At 53.9% G+C, this 13,970-nt stretch overlaps 2 protein-coding genes across 2 annotated transcripts in view; both read right to left on the reverse strand.

The window, feature by feature from the left end:
* LOC102249421 (gamma-glutamyltranspeptidase 1) overlaps nt 1-91 on the reverse strand; it is a gene marked incomplete at its 3' end in the record, with an annotated part of 33,110 nt that extends 33,019 nt beyond the window's left edge. The window contains exon 1 of the mRNA XM_014533354.1: nt 54-91. Coding sequence (XP_014388840.1) covers nt 54-91 — 38 coding nt within the window. The remainder of the gene's footprint in view (nt 1-53) is intronic.
* A 5,714-nt stretch (nt 92-5,805) lies between these two features.
* Nucleotides 5,806-13,199, reverse strand: LOC102239915 (small nuclear ribonucleoprotein Sm D3). The gene is made up of 4 exons (XM_005886291.2): nt 13,185-13,199; nt 12,804-12,947; nt 7,402-7,594; nt 5,806-6,031 (listed from the first exon to the last, which is right to left on the reverse strand). Exons 2-4 carry the CDS (start codon nt 12,927-12,929, stop codon nt 5,970-5,972), a joined length of 381 nt encoding a protein of 126 aa, XP_005886353.1. The 5' UTR covers nt 12,930-12,947; nt 13,185-13,199; the 3' UTR covers nt 5,806-5,969.
* Nucleotides 13,200-13,970: the final 771 nt, after the last annotated feature.

Consider the following 13,970-nt stretch of genomic DNA (forward strand, 5'->3'; position numbering starts at 1 on the left):
CCTGCCCTGCCCAGTGTGGAGGCAGCCGGGCCACGCCACCCGCCACCCGCCACCCACCGGCGGTGTGGTCCTCTCGAAGCTGGTCCCTCATCTTGGGAACCGGGTACACCAAGCCCCCCCTCGTCCCACTGGGTGGAGCGAGGATGACATCAGGTTTGGAAAGCCCTTGCCGTGTGGGGGGCACAGGGCTCGGCCGGGTCAGGAGGACCTCTGCCCAGGGATCCCCGGGTGAGGATGGCAGGAGCCCAGACCTTCGGGAGGAGGCAGAGGCAGGGCTGAAGCCGTTTCTGTAACGAGCATCTCTGAAGCCTTTCTCGGGGCCAGGCGCTGTCCGATGGCCTCGGGCGCCTTCAGTTCTCTCGGGGCTGGAAGGAGGTGTGAGCCTACTATCACCCCCATTCTGTGGACGGGTGAACTGAGATGGGGAGAGGTGAGGCCATGTGTCCAAGGTCAGAGTCTAGAACCGGAGGGGCTGGGATGTGAGCCAGGCTGCCTGGCGTCAGCCTGCCATGCCTAACCCGGTGTGACCGCCTCTCTCCCAGCCGACCCGGCCCAGGAGTCACCGGACTCCTGAGCAGGCCACTTCCCTGGAGGCCGCTTCCTGTGGAGGCAGGAGGCCACCGCGAGAGCCTCCTGTGGCCGGGAGCAGACCCCCGGGTGCGGCCCCTGGAGAGAGACCAGTCAGGCCCTCCCTGGGCCTCAGTTTCCCTGTATGCAGAACGGGTGGGAGGAGGACGGCGAGGGCGCGGGCTCTGCCCTCTCCCAGGATCGAGAGGGACTGACAAGGAATGGGCATGGGAGCACGTCCCTCAGTGGTTGAGCGTCAACCCAGGAACCAGGAGGTCACGGTTCGATTCCCGGCCAGGGCACAGGCCCAGGTTTCAAGCTCGATCCCCAGTGGGGGGCGTGCAGGAGGCAGCCGATCCATGATTCTCTCATCATTGATGTTTCTATCTCTCTCTTTTTCTCTCTGAAATCTCTTTTTCTTCTGAAATCAATAAAAATATATTTAAAAAATAAAATCAATTAAAAATATTAAAAAATATATATTTGAAAGATGTTTTTTCCAGGTATTGAATTCTAGATATATATATATTTTTTTAATCATCACTGAGGGAAAGACAGAAACATTGAGGTGAGAGAAACACATCGATTGATTGCCTCCTGCACTCAGGGCCCGGGCCGGGGAGGATCCTGCAACCGAGGTACGTGCCCTTGACTGGAATCGAACCTGGGACCCTTCGGTCCACAAGCTGACACTGTATCCACTGAGCCACACCGGCTAGGGCTGGATAGTTATTTATTAATCAATAATTTAAAGATGTCGCTTCACTTCCTTCGAGCTTGCATTTTTCTCAGCGAGACATGCCATCCTTATCTTTGCTTCTTTGATGATAACCTTTCTTTTTTTTCTCTTCACCGCTAGTTTTGAGCGATGCCTCAGTATCATTTTCTTCATGCTTTTTCTACTTGGAGTTCGTTTAGCTTCTTGGATCTGTGGGTTTATACTTTTCATCAAATTTGGGAAGTTTTGGGCCCCTATTTCTTCAAATAACTTTTCTGCCCCCCCTCATTGCCTCTCTTGAGGGGACTCCAGCTGCCCATACATGAGGCCCTTGAAGTTGCCCCATAGCCTTTCCTTTCCGGATTCTTTTTTCTTGTTTCATTTTAGTTTCTATAGCCGAGCCTTCAAGTTCACTCGCCTCTTCTTCTGCGATGTCTACTCTGCTGTGAACCCAGCTATAGAAGTTCATGGGAAGGTTTTTCTTCTCTCTTCTTCCTCCTCCACCTCCTCCTTTCTCTTTAAATCTTCCATCTTACTACCTAACTTCTTGAATTTATAAACAGTTACAATGTTTTGATGTCCTTTTCTGCTAATTCTGATATCTGCGCCAATTTTAAATCTGTTTTCATTACTCTTATCCTGGGCTGTGCTCCCTGCCTGCTTGGTCATCTCTGATTGGATGCCAGACATTGTGGATTTTACCTTGAGGGCGCCAGCTCCTTTTATATCCTCACAAATCTTTTTGAGTGTTGCTCCAGGATATGGTCTATTGGCCTGGAAATACTTTGACTCTTTCAAGTCTTATTTTCATGAATTGTTAGGCACGTCCAGAGCAGTGCTCAGTCGAGGGCTAATTATGCCTCATTGATGAGGCAAGACTTTCCTGAGAACTTGTACAGGGCGTCCCACGCAAATACTGCCTTTATACTTACTCAACATGTGTGAATACATTGTTGGGACACCCTATATTAATATTTTTTTACATTTAATTATTATTTTTTTAATCCTCACCCGAGGGTATTTTTCTATTGATTTTTAGAGCGTGGAAGAGAGAGTGAAAGATTGATGCGAGAGAAACATCGATTGGTTGGCTCCTGCATGAGCCCCCGACCAGGGCCTGGGCTGGGGAGGAGTCTGCAACCCAGAATTGAACCCAGGATCCTTCGGTCTGCAGGCCGGCATTCTACCCACTGAGCCAGACCAGCTAGGACATCCATTTAATGTTTATTTGTATGAAGTTTTGACATCTTGGGGCCTAGCTAAACCTGGAGAGACTGCCTCTCCCAGAGGTGGTTAATTCCTGAAAGATAGTAAGCCACGTGCCCGCGAGTAGGACACTCACGTGCACATTAACGAGTCAGTCTGCCCCCACCCCCTTCCTGTGACGCTCACACCGCAAGCCACTATTTTCCCTGCCCTCGAGCCACCTGGGCCAGCGCGGGGAGCCGGGGACCACCCCAACAGCCAGAGCCCTCTGCATGCACTCAACATACCCGATTCTACACTTGTCAGCACTGCCACCCTGCCTCACCCCTTCCTTCCGTGGAAACCACAGCACTAACTCCGGCCACACCCCGTGTACCCCAGGAGGGCCGAGTGGAATGGTCTGCTCCCTCCTCTTGGGAACTACAAGTATGAACTGCTCGTCGGCAGTTGTCTCTGTCTCTCGCCTCACCACAGCTGATTAACACGAAGTCCTTGGTACAGATGAGAAGAGCAGTCTACCTCTACCCAATCTCCGGTCTGGCTGGGAAGAGGGACCATTCCAGCTCAGCTTGCTGCCAGGCACCATCCTAATCCTTTCCACGGCTCCCTCCCAAGCCTCGGTTAGTGTCCGTGGAGGAAGAATGGGGTCCCAAGGAAAGTCATCTAACAAGGTGACCTGACCGTAAGTTCCTAACTGGGCAGGTCACGCTGCGTAGCCACACTCCAGGGCTATGACTTCTTCAAACGATTTTTAAAAAATATATTTTTATCGATTCCAGAGAGGAAGGGAGAGGGAGAAACATCAATGATGAGAGAGAATTCTGGATCGGCTGCCTCCTGCACGCCCCCTACTGGAGACCGAGCCCGCAACCCAGGCCTGTGCCCTTGATAGGAATCGAACCGGGACCTCCTGGTTCATAGGTCAACACTCAACCAGAGCCACGCCAGCCGGGCTAAAAAATTCCCCATTTTTTACTGGGAACATTTAATTAGAAACAAAACTAGAGAACCCCCTTCACTTTCAGGATGTCGGTAGGGAGACGACTAAGGTTTGCCGTGTAGAACCGTGCACGGCTGGCACTCCCGCCCGCTTTCCAGGGTGAACGGTGTCCAAAGCCCGCTTTTCAGATTCTGGGTGCAACTCACTGCTAAGTATAACGGGTTCTGTTTTACAGTCAAGTATAACTTATAACTTATGCAGTGGTCTCTCTCTCTCTCTCTCTCACACACACACACACTCGAGCCCAGGGCACCATACATGGAATCAGGATCACCCAGCTGGTAGCAGGGTTAGTGCTTAGAATGCAGTTTCCCGAGCCCCCTCTAGTCCAACTAACCACCATTCCTAGGGTGGGGCCTTGGAATTTTTTTTTTTGAATCCACTATTTTTAAAATCTTTGTTGAAAGTATTACATAGATCCTCCCCCCTCACCCCCCAAAACCACTTCTAGCCGGCTCCCGTCCCACCCTCCAGGCCCTCACCACCCGTTGCCTGTCCGTGGGTGATGCCTAGGTGCAGACAAGTTCACTGGGTGATCTCCTCCCGCCCCCTCCCCGCCTTCCCTGAGGTTCCAGTCTGCTCGTGCCGTCTCTGGGGGAATCTTCTTTTCTAACAGGACGCCCAGCTGATGTTGGAAACCACCCTCCCACTCGCCACATTCACATCCAGGCTTCACGGCCAAATAACCCGCGTCTGTACAAGGTGACCAGCAGAGGCCACGCAGCCGACGCGGGGGCTGGGGGCGTCACTTCTACCTGAGAGAACTCATGGAGAAAGACTCTAAGGAGAAACTCAAGGAACAAGTGTTTCTGACCAGAAACAATACATTAATTCTTGGTCAAATCTAAAACAAACTCCATGTGGGGAGTAAGTTCACCTGAGATGCCGCACCCAGGAACCCCTCCCCTGGAGCGGTGCCGCTTCACGGAGCCACCAGGCAGGTCGTCACGAGTGGGAGGAGCTGGGGAGCTGGAGCAAGACGCAGCGGCTGCTCTGGGGGAGTCTTTGAAGCCTTACTTGATGTGCCTGTGTACCTGCCCGACCTCACCAAGGCTTGCTCCTTAAGAGGGTGGTGGTTGTTTTTTAATTTAAGAGAGAGAAAACACGATTTGTCGGTTCACACATTTATGCATTCACTGGTTCTTTGTGTTTTCGTCCCAATTATTTTGAGAGAGAAAGGGAGAAACAGACGTGAGTGCAACATTGGTCAGCCGCCTCCTGCACGGCCCCCCACGCGATGAGGCCTGACCTGGGCATGTGCCGACCGGGAATGGAACTGGCACCTTTTGGTGAACAGGATGCTCCACCCAACAAGCTACACCGGCCAGGGCTACTGGCGGATTCTTGCATGTGCCCCGACCAGGGTCGAACCGCCACCTGGATGTATCAAGACAACACGCTAACCCAGCGGTCGCCAGGCTTTCAGACCTCACGGAGCACCAGTTGGCGCCGCTGCTCTAACCACCTGAGCGACCGGCCAGGGCTGCCCCTTCGGGCGTTGTATTACAGGAATAATAGAGGCTGTCACCTCGTGGCAGTGTCCTGAGGATGAAGCGAGGCTTGTTGAGAAAACCCGTCTGATGCCAGCTGAACAGATGCGCGGGACTGTCTCCCTCTTCTCCCATCACCTGAACACCGAGTGCAGCGGGCGGTGTGCCACGGGCCAATCACGGACCGTCCTCAGGGGCTCTGCTGCCGCTCACCCTTTACTGAGCCCCTGGCAAGACCTTTCAGCCTGACTTCTGCCGATGCTTTCCCAGTTTCCGTGTCTGTCAGTTTTCTGCTTTGCCTGCCCTACCCTCTACCTTTGTGACACCAAAAGCTGTGGTTGTGCCAATCAACGTGGAGATGCTCTGATAAACGCCCGAGAATCCATCCCCACAAACCTGCTTACAGAGCCAGGAGGGGAGCCATAGTCGGTCACTACGGTTCTTTGAGTTACCTTTTAGTATTAGACTACGCCTGCCAAACGCGAAGCCACCAGGGTTTCCAGGCTCAGAGGTCAGAGGACTGGACTGTATCAAGGGCCAGGACCACCCACATGGTGTTTTTCAAGCTGAATTGATGACGTTTCCATAAAGGTGACCTGAACACAGCACCATGCAACGCCCATGTCTGCAGATAAAATGAGAGCCTGTGCGCTCGCTAAGGCTTAGCCAGCCAACCGGCCTGGAACAGCACTTTCAACTTTTATCAAGAACTGAGCCGCTTCAAAGTCCTGGCCCGGTCCCAGGAGATCTTCCAGGGTGTCAGAGTTTAACCTGCTGCCAAAGCAAACGGAATGCCAAACTCCAAAATGAACACATAATCCGCATTTTCACAAAAAGAAAAAACAGCCACCATCTTTATTTAGTTGAATATTTCTCCTGATCTAAAAAGAAAGATGTCAAAAGAACAGCTAGGACCATACACATAGCACCCACTCCACCGAAACTAAAGGATCTGCAAGACAAGGGCACAGTTCTGAGCAGCAGACATTTATCTTCGCTTCTGGAAGATGTTCCCGCGTCCCATTCCGCGTCCTCTTCCTCTCGCGGCCACTAGAAGGGGGGGAGAGAGGACCAGTCCAGTCAGCAGGGCAGCGAGTGCTCGCGCCCCAGGGCCTGGAGCTCTGGGACACGGGCACAGGGAAGGCTTGAAAGGCCACCTGGCCCCACACCCACCCGCCCCCATCGCCTTTCACGAAGGAAAACGGGAACCAGAGGGACAAGCACTGACACGGAGCATCCGAGCTGCAGCGGACACCAGACCCCGGCCTTCCGGCCGGCACCGCTCTCCGCAAGAGGCTGACGGGCAGAGCACCGAGAGCAAAGGTCGTGTGGGGAGCAAGTCTGAGAAGCACGGAAAGACGAATTCCAAGCTGGCCTAGCGCGAGCTCATGAAACAGGGCAGATGCATTTAGTTCACACTTAAAATGTGGGAACACAAACAGTTAAATGTTAGCAACCGTTAAATCTGGGCGAGGGGTTTCATTGTCCTTCGAGCGATTCTGCTTGTATGAAACGTCTTACAATAGCGACACAAAAATAAAACAAACTCACAGAAAACACAACCATACAAGGGGTACAGGAGCCTGCTGCTCTCTGTGACTATGGGTCTCGGGGAGCCAGGGGCTCCAAGGGACGGGGAAAATATTCTCAAGGCTACGAACTGGAGCCGCACTCTCTCCGCCTAGAGCAGTGGTTCTCAACCTGGGCTGCCATTAGAATCACCTGGGAATCTTTTTAAAACGCTGATTTCTGGGCCTCATCGTCCAGAAATTCTGTTTCTTTGTTACTAATGTTGTGGCCCTACCCCATAACAAAGAAACAGAATTTCCGGAGGATGAGGCCCAGAAATCAGGATTTTAAAAAGGTTCCCAGGTGATTCTAATGTGCAGCCCAGGTTGAGAACCACTGGCTTAGAGCCTGGAGCTGCCCTGACGGGGGAGGGAAGCCACCTGAGAACCAGCCACATGCTGACAGCACCAGAGCAGGGGCTCGGGAAGGCACAGGTGGCTCCGGCAGAAGCCAGCGGACCCGGGCGGCTCACTGCCAAGTGCCTCCTGGTGCAGAGCCACTGGCTTCGCCTTTTGCTGGAGATGGTGCAGTCACAGCGACAATGAGCATGCGCTCCCGGGAGAGCAGGGGGAGCAGCAGTCCTAGCAGGGAAGCTGGCATTTCTGCCATCATTCCTTGTCCAGGACAAAAGGTCCAGAGCTTCTATCTCCCCATCACCGCCTCTTGTCTAGGAAGGGCGAGATGAACGGGTCAGCGTTTGGGAAGGCATTTTAAAGGATTCCTTTATCGTATCTTTAAACCCCAAGCTACCTCACGAGATACACACAGCAGCTAAAGATGCTGGTAGAGAACCAGTGACTTCCCCGCACTGTTAACCCGTATGCTAAAGCCAGTGCCTCAGGAACACCTACCTTGGGCCTTCAGAATCGCAGCTTTTCCCCGGCCAGCCCCCGAGCCTTGGTTTTTATTTTTCATGCTCTTTAACATGGGCGCGTTTTTCAGCATGTCAGGCAAAATCAGAAAGCGGATCTTGCTCCCACGGATGTACACCTGCTCCAGCTGGGCCACCCGGCCATCTCTGTATGTGACTGTGATGTTGGACATCTGGAAGAAAATCACCAGCTCATCAGCAAGGGCCACCAGGCCGGTGGAGAACAGGGGCACACAGAGGGGCGGAGCCCTGGCCGGTGGTGGTGGGGGTCCAGAAACGCACAAACTACCATCATGAAATAAAGGAACAGGCAAAGCCAGGGCCTGTGCTAGGCCCTTACATACATGGTCCTCACAGCACCTCCAGTGGGTATGAGCGTTACCACTTTTACAGCTAAAAAAACAAAGCTCTTGTCCAAAGTCCAACAGCCAGAATGCGGGGAGTCGCCTCACACCCAGCGGCCGGGCTCCAGGGCACTAGCTCTGCTCTTCTGCCCCATCAGCGCGTGAGGCGCTCTCAGTGGTGATACCTGGAACAGCTTTGGCCTCCTGTCCCAACTCTGTCCTCTCCTGCACCTGCCCGCACAGACCGCAATGCCATGGAGGTCACAGGCAGACGCCAGATGCGTTCTGTCCTCCCAGAGTGCACTCTGGACCACTCCCCTGGCTTGGGTGACTAGGGACTGAGAAGCATGCAGGGCCTGGAATGCCAAGAGGGTTAAGGAAGGGCTGGCTCCCAGAGACAGGGCACTCAGGCAGGAACCGACAGATGCAAGGACTGGAGCAGTGCACTTGGGACGAAGGACAGGGTCTTCCCCCAGACACTATGGGTCACTTAAGCTCGTGGACAGAGGAAGGGGGGGGGTAGGGTCAGGGCAGCACTTTGGGAAGATGAACATGCTACATGGGTAACTGTGCGATGGAGGCGGGAGCCGAGAGGTGAGGTCGGCCAGGAGACTGGCATGGCAGGGGAAGGGGACATAAGCCTGCTAGCGCCAATCTCAACGGGCACCACATTTACCAGGAAAAGGAGCTGATTTTATGAGTCTTTTGGAGGAAAGAGGGTTACAATTTATTCAGAATGGGCCACGCCCACTGCAGAGAGGGGTGCTGTCTCCCAGATCCCTGACAGATGGCTGGCATCTGAGACTCACTCGTTCTCTTCTTCAAGTGCCAGCTGACCACCAGCCTGTGCCTGACACCCAGCGCACAGAGACGAGCACTCCAGGGCCGCCCGCCCTGTATCTGTGAGCTGAACAGTTTCTAGAGTTGCAACCACTGACCCTCTTATACCCTCAGGGCTCAAGTTTCCCATCATCCTTGGCTCCAGGCCCAATACCCCCAGTTTCTTAGCAAATGTCCAGTGTCTACGTCCTTGCCACCTGTTCTTGCCTTGAAGAACACCCTCACCTCTGGTGCCACAAACAAACAGCAGGGGTGGCAGGTTAGACTACCTGAGAAATGTGGACCTGACCAAGGTTCACAATACCAGCCCCACCTTGACCCACAGACGGCAGAGGCCCAGCCCCACCATTTGTCAGGGATGTAACCTGCTAAGTCTCCTGGCTCCCCGGAGCCTCAGTTCACTCACCTACAAAGTGAGGAAAAAGACCCCATAACAAAGCCAATGTCCCAGGAGATGGCACACAGCAACTCACTTTATGCCACACACCCTCGGAGACATATCCTGCCACCATCCCCACCAGAGAGGGAGCGGCACGGCCACCAGAGGCAGAGCTGTCTCCCCATTCCCTGCCTGAGGCCACACTGCCCCCGTGTGGCCTGCTGGGGTGTGAGCCCAGGCCCCCGACTGAGTCCGCTCTTACACACAGACCACCACACACTTCCTAGAACCACCGAGGAGCAAATGAAATGAGATGAGAATGTCTAAATGTTCCTACTGCCTAGCACACGACAGGACCTCAGTAAATGGAGAATCCAAACAATGACAGCTAAAATGTCTATTTTGGGGGAAGCAGCTGAAATTAAAGGAAAAGAGTCTCCTTTGGGGGCTGGGCTGCCAATCACTTCTCCTTCAGCATAAACTGCACATCTCACTCCTTCTGGTCCCAATCTCCCAGCCCGCCTTGCGAATCCCTGACAGAGGCTGTTGTGTAAGATCAAACAGACGTAAACTACGTGTTTCACAAACTGTGTGTGTTCTGGCCGGAGCGGGAAAGAGCCCAGCACCATCTGACTCCTATTAGAACCCGAGAACGGCTGCTGCTACTCTCACGCTCCCGGGAGCGCCAGCGGAAATGCCTGCGCCGTGTACTGAGCCCGCAGTCCGCTGCCCACCCACCCACCACACGGCTCGTTAATAAGCCTGAGCTACATTCCCACGTAAGACAAAGGCAGGAACTCGAGTGAACTAGGTTTTAATATAAGCCGGGCAGAACACCCAGCTTACCCAACCTCCCAAATAACCACAATGAAACACAGATGGCACAGCCAGCCCGGCTCCCAAGGGAAACGGTGTCTTGGAGAAGATCTCAGCACAGCAGTCCCCACGGCTCTCCATCGTCCGAAAAAAAATGGAAAACTTCAGAAATAAGCGACTCATAAGCTTTAAACTGTGCGCCATTCTGAGTAACATAATGAAATCTCATGCCCTCTGCCCTGTCCCACCCGGGACGTGAATCGTCCCTGTGTCCATCCAATTCACAATATACACACGACTGCTCAGCTGTCAGTCACTTAGTAGCCATCGGCTTAATGTCCATCCAATTCACAATACACACACTGCTCAGCTGTCAGTCACTTAGTAGCCATCGGCTTATCAGATCAACTGTCATGGTGTTCAAGTAACCCGCATTCTACTTAATCATGGTCTCAAAGCCATTCACACAATGTTTGTTACAGTATATTGTTATAACTGTTCTAGTTTATTATTAGTTACTGGAGGGCCGATGCACGAAATTTATGCAAGAGTAGGCCTTCCTTCCCCTGGCTACCGGCACCAGCTTCCATCACAGCCCTGGCTTCATCCAGAAGGTTGTCTGGAAGGACATCTGGTCTAAATTAGCATAATTTACAAATTAAACTTTATCATAGGTATGAGTGTGTAGGATACTATCGGTTTCAAGCATTTCCTGGGGGGTGGAGGGGGCCTTGGAACGTACCCCCCTTGGCTAAGAGGGGCTACTATACAGTGCGAACTGTTACGGCAGCCCTCGCAGATCAATCCCGGGGGGAGACGCGCAGCTGGCCCCTGCTGCTTGACAAGCACCTGCTTATTTATTCCGCAACCACAGTCCTCAGGCTGAGGCACTATTTCCATCCCTGCTTAGAAAGGAGGGGACAGAGGGTGAGAGGCCCACACCGACTCCGAGTCACACTGGGTGGCAGGCCGCACCCTGACTCCAGAGACGGCCACCCCCAGGGTCTGCGTGCTTCACCTCACACTGGCTGCATCCGAGACCAGCAAGGTCACGTGGCCTGACACCCTCACAGCACAAAGGGGCAGCCTGAGGTCCAAATAAATAGCTGAGTAAACACATCAGGCTTCCCTACCCCACCCTTCGCATTCTACTCCCCAAACTAAAGAACCTTACAATGAAGGAGGATGCCTTAGCCAGCGGATTGGATCTATGACAGTGGTGCCTCACCAAGGCAGGAGGCAAGCCCCACAGGACCTACAGAGAGCCCACCTCCCCACCTCCATGGCATCCACAGAGGAGAGAAACCTGCCGTCACCGATGCCTACCTCCCTGCCCAGCGGGTCAACCTGGCAGGAAGATGATGCTCAACGCTGCAAGAAATCACAAATGAATGAACAACCCTGGGAAGTAACCAGCAGTTAAGACACCTGATCTGACCAGCCGCTGTGGCTCAGTGGTCGAGCGTTGACCTATGACCCAGGAGGTCATGGTTTGATTCCCGGTCAGGGCACAGGCCCGGGTTGCAGGCCCGATCCCCAGTAGGGGGCATGCAGGAGGCAGCCGGTCCGTGATTCTCTCTCATCACTGATGTTTCTATCTCTCTCTCCCTCTCTGAAATCAACAAAAATATATTTTAAAAAAGACACCTGGTCCAGTGTGACCGTGGGCAAGTCACTGTATCCCGCTGACCTTCAGTTTTCTCACCGGGAAGCATTAAGTCACCATGTGCTGAATTACGTGCAAGGGGCTGAGCTAACCGCTGCACACACATAACTTGTCTGTTCTGCAGGACAGCCCTGGGGTGTGGGTGGCACCCGTGGCCGCCTGGGGAGTACTCTGCTGAGATCTCCCTTCAGAGGAACCACAGTTTGTAAGGAACACAGGGAGCCGACAACCTCCAGCTACACCTGTGGGATCCAGAGAGGCCACTCTCTCCCCAGGGTGCCAGCCAATGACTGACCCCGCAGGGGGACCAGGGTCAGCCATCAGCCATTTCTGCCCACTCTAGACTCTTCAGCCCCCCCCCCCTTTTTTAGTACGTTTTTATTGATTACAGAGAGGAAGGGAGAATGAGGGATAAAAACATCAATGATGAGAGAGAATCATGGACCGGCTGCCTCCTGCACGCCCCCTACTGGGGATCCAGCCCACAACCCGGGCCTGTGCCCTGACCGGGAATGGAACCGTGACCTCCTGGGTCATAGGTCGACACTTGACCACTGAGCCATGCCGGCCGGCCAGACTCTTCAATCTTGGCATCTGTATCACAGAGGACCAAAAGTAACACCATCCCATTTTACAGATGGGGAAACTGAGGTGATTAACATGCCAAAGGTCATATAAGATTCAAGCCAACATCTGTTTACACAGTCCAAGCTCTTAACCGATGGTTTAAACAAAGGAGAGAGTGCTGATACACTTTGGAATGTTACACAAATCCACGTGATTTTAGCAAAAGGCAAATAGTGCCAAGGGAAGGGCACCCTATCAGGAAGCTGCTCCATCAGTGCGGCAGGGTGACATTCACAGATGAGCCCTTTAATCGTATTCTCCCTACTTAGGGAGGACAACACTCTCCCCAAACCCACTTACCTCACAAGGTAGTTGCTCTAATCAAATGAGACTCACGTCCCCAAGAAAAACGGCAAATAAACACAGTATGTGAATAGAAGATTCTGTTACCTGCAAAGCGCTATGCAAACCTGTGGAGGCAAACGGATAATGGCCCAACCTGGGGGGACTCCAACGAAAGGGAGGAGGGCCTTCTCTGAGGCAGGTCCCCAGACCAGGGGAGAAAACGAAGGACAAAGCTGACTCTTCCAGAATCCCATGGGGCTCTGATCCCTGCCCACCCCGTGGACCTGCAACACCGCCCCTAGCAGACAGGAGGCGCTGGACAAATCACTGCTCATGGGAACAGCGTCCAGGAGACCTCCGCCACCACCCGGCTGCTCTCGAAGCCAGGGGCACCTGTGCCCCGACAGCGGGAAGCGCACGGCTACCTGGCAGTTCATGTTGTCCTCCGCCTCGATGAGCTTCCCGCGGTACACCTCGCCGGTGTTGGTCTCGCACGTGACGATGTGGCCCTCGGCTTCGTGCAGGACTTTGATGGGCACGCCGATAGACATCTTGGCAGGAAGCGAGCTCTACAGCGAGAGAGGCCAGTTGGCTCAGCATCCAGAGCCCGAGCAGGCACAGCCCATGCCTCCCTCCCTGCTGCCCTTTACCCCCATCAAATAACCAGTTCTGCGCAGTCGGGCACGAGGGGGCTGTAATGCATGGACCTTACAATGGACTGCCCACCCACAGTGGTGGGTAACCAACACCCTTTCGGGGACCCACGATATCGACCCGAGCTGCCCAACCCGGCAGCCGCTGTCTACCTGGAGCTATTTAAATTAAACTTCATGTAAATGGAAGGAAATTTAAAACTCAGTCCCTCAGTCACAAGAGGCACATCTCAAGGGCTTAACAGCCACAGGTGGCTACATGGGACACACACGTAGGTGCAGTGCTGATCACCGCAGATATAAACCGAGGATGCGGGCACATCTAGAAGAGGCTGTGCACTGAGTGCAAGCCCTCCGATGCCCTCTGACCCCCATGTCACCATCCAGGCTAAAAAGCAAACATCAGCGCGCGCACCGTTAACCGTGTGCCCTAAGCAGGAGACGCTCATCTCGGAGGAAAGACATCAGCACAGGGCAAGCGCCTGGCGGCTAATGAACAAGGGACAAGCCGTGGATGTTTTATCCCCGAAACGAGTGGCGGCGGAGGGTGGAGACTCATCGTGGGCGCGTGCGGCTGGGAGACAGGCTCCCTTAGGAATTTTAAGTGGAAGCGGGAGCCGCTGCAAGACGGACAATAAGGAAGGAAGGCGCCAATAGGAAGGCAACGGCCCCTGCGAAACGGACACGGCTTAGCAGCAGGGAAACGTGGTAAAACGCAGGTAACAGCGTGGAAAGCCCGCGGGCACCGGCGCCTGGAGGGAGATGGAGGCTACGATGCGAGGACGTCGTAAAAGGATGCAGGAGGGCGAGGCAATCGGCCGGAAATGGCTTCCCGGCCTGGGTCTGCACGCTTGGAACCCACCGGCCCGGGGACGTACGGAAAGCCAAGGGCGGGTGCTAAATGGGCTCCCTGCGGGCGCCGCGGAGGCCACGCTGATG

This window comes from Myotis brandtii, unplaced genomic scaffold, assembly GCF_000412655.1.
Source record: "Myotis brandtii unplaced genomic scaffold, ASM41265v1 scaffold97, whole genome shotgun sequence".
Taxonomy (NCBI): Eukaryota; Metazoa; Chordata; class Mammalia; order Chiroptera; family Vespertilionidae; genus Myotis; species Myotis brandtii.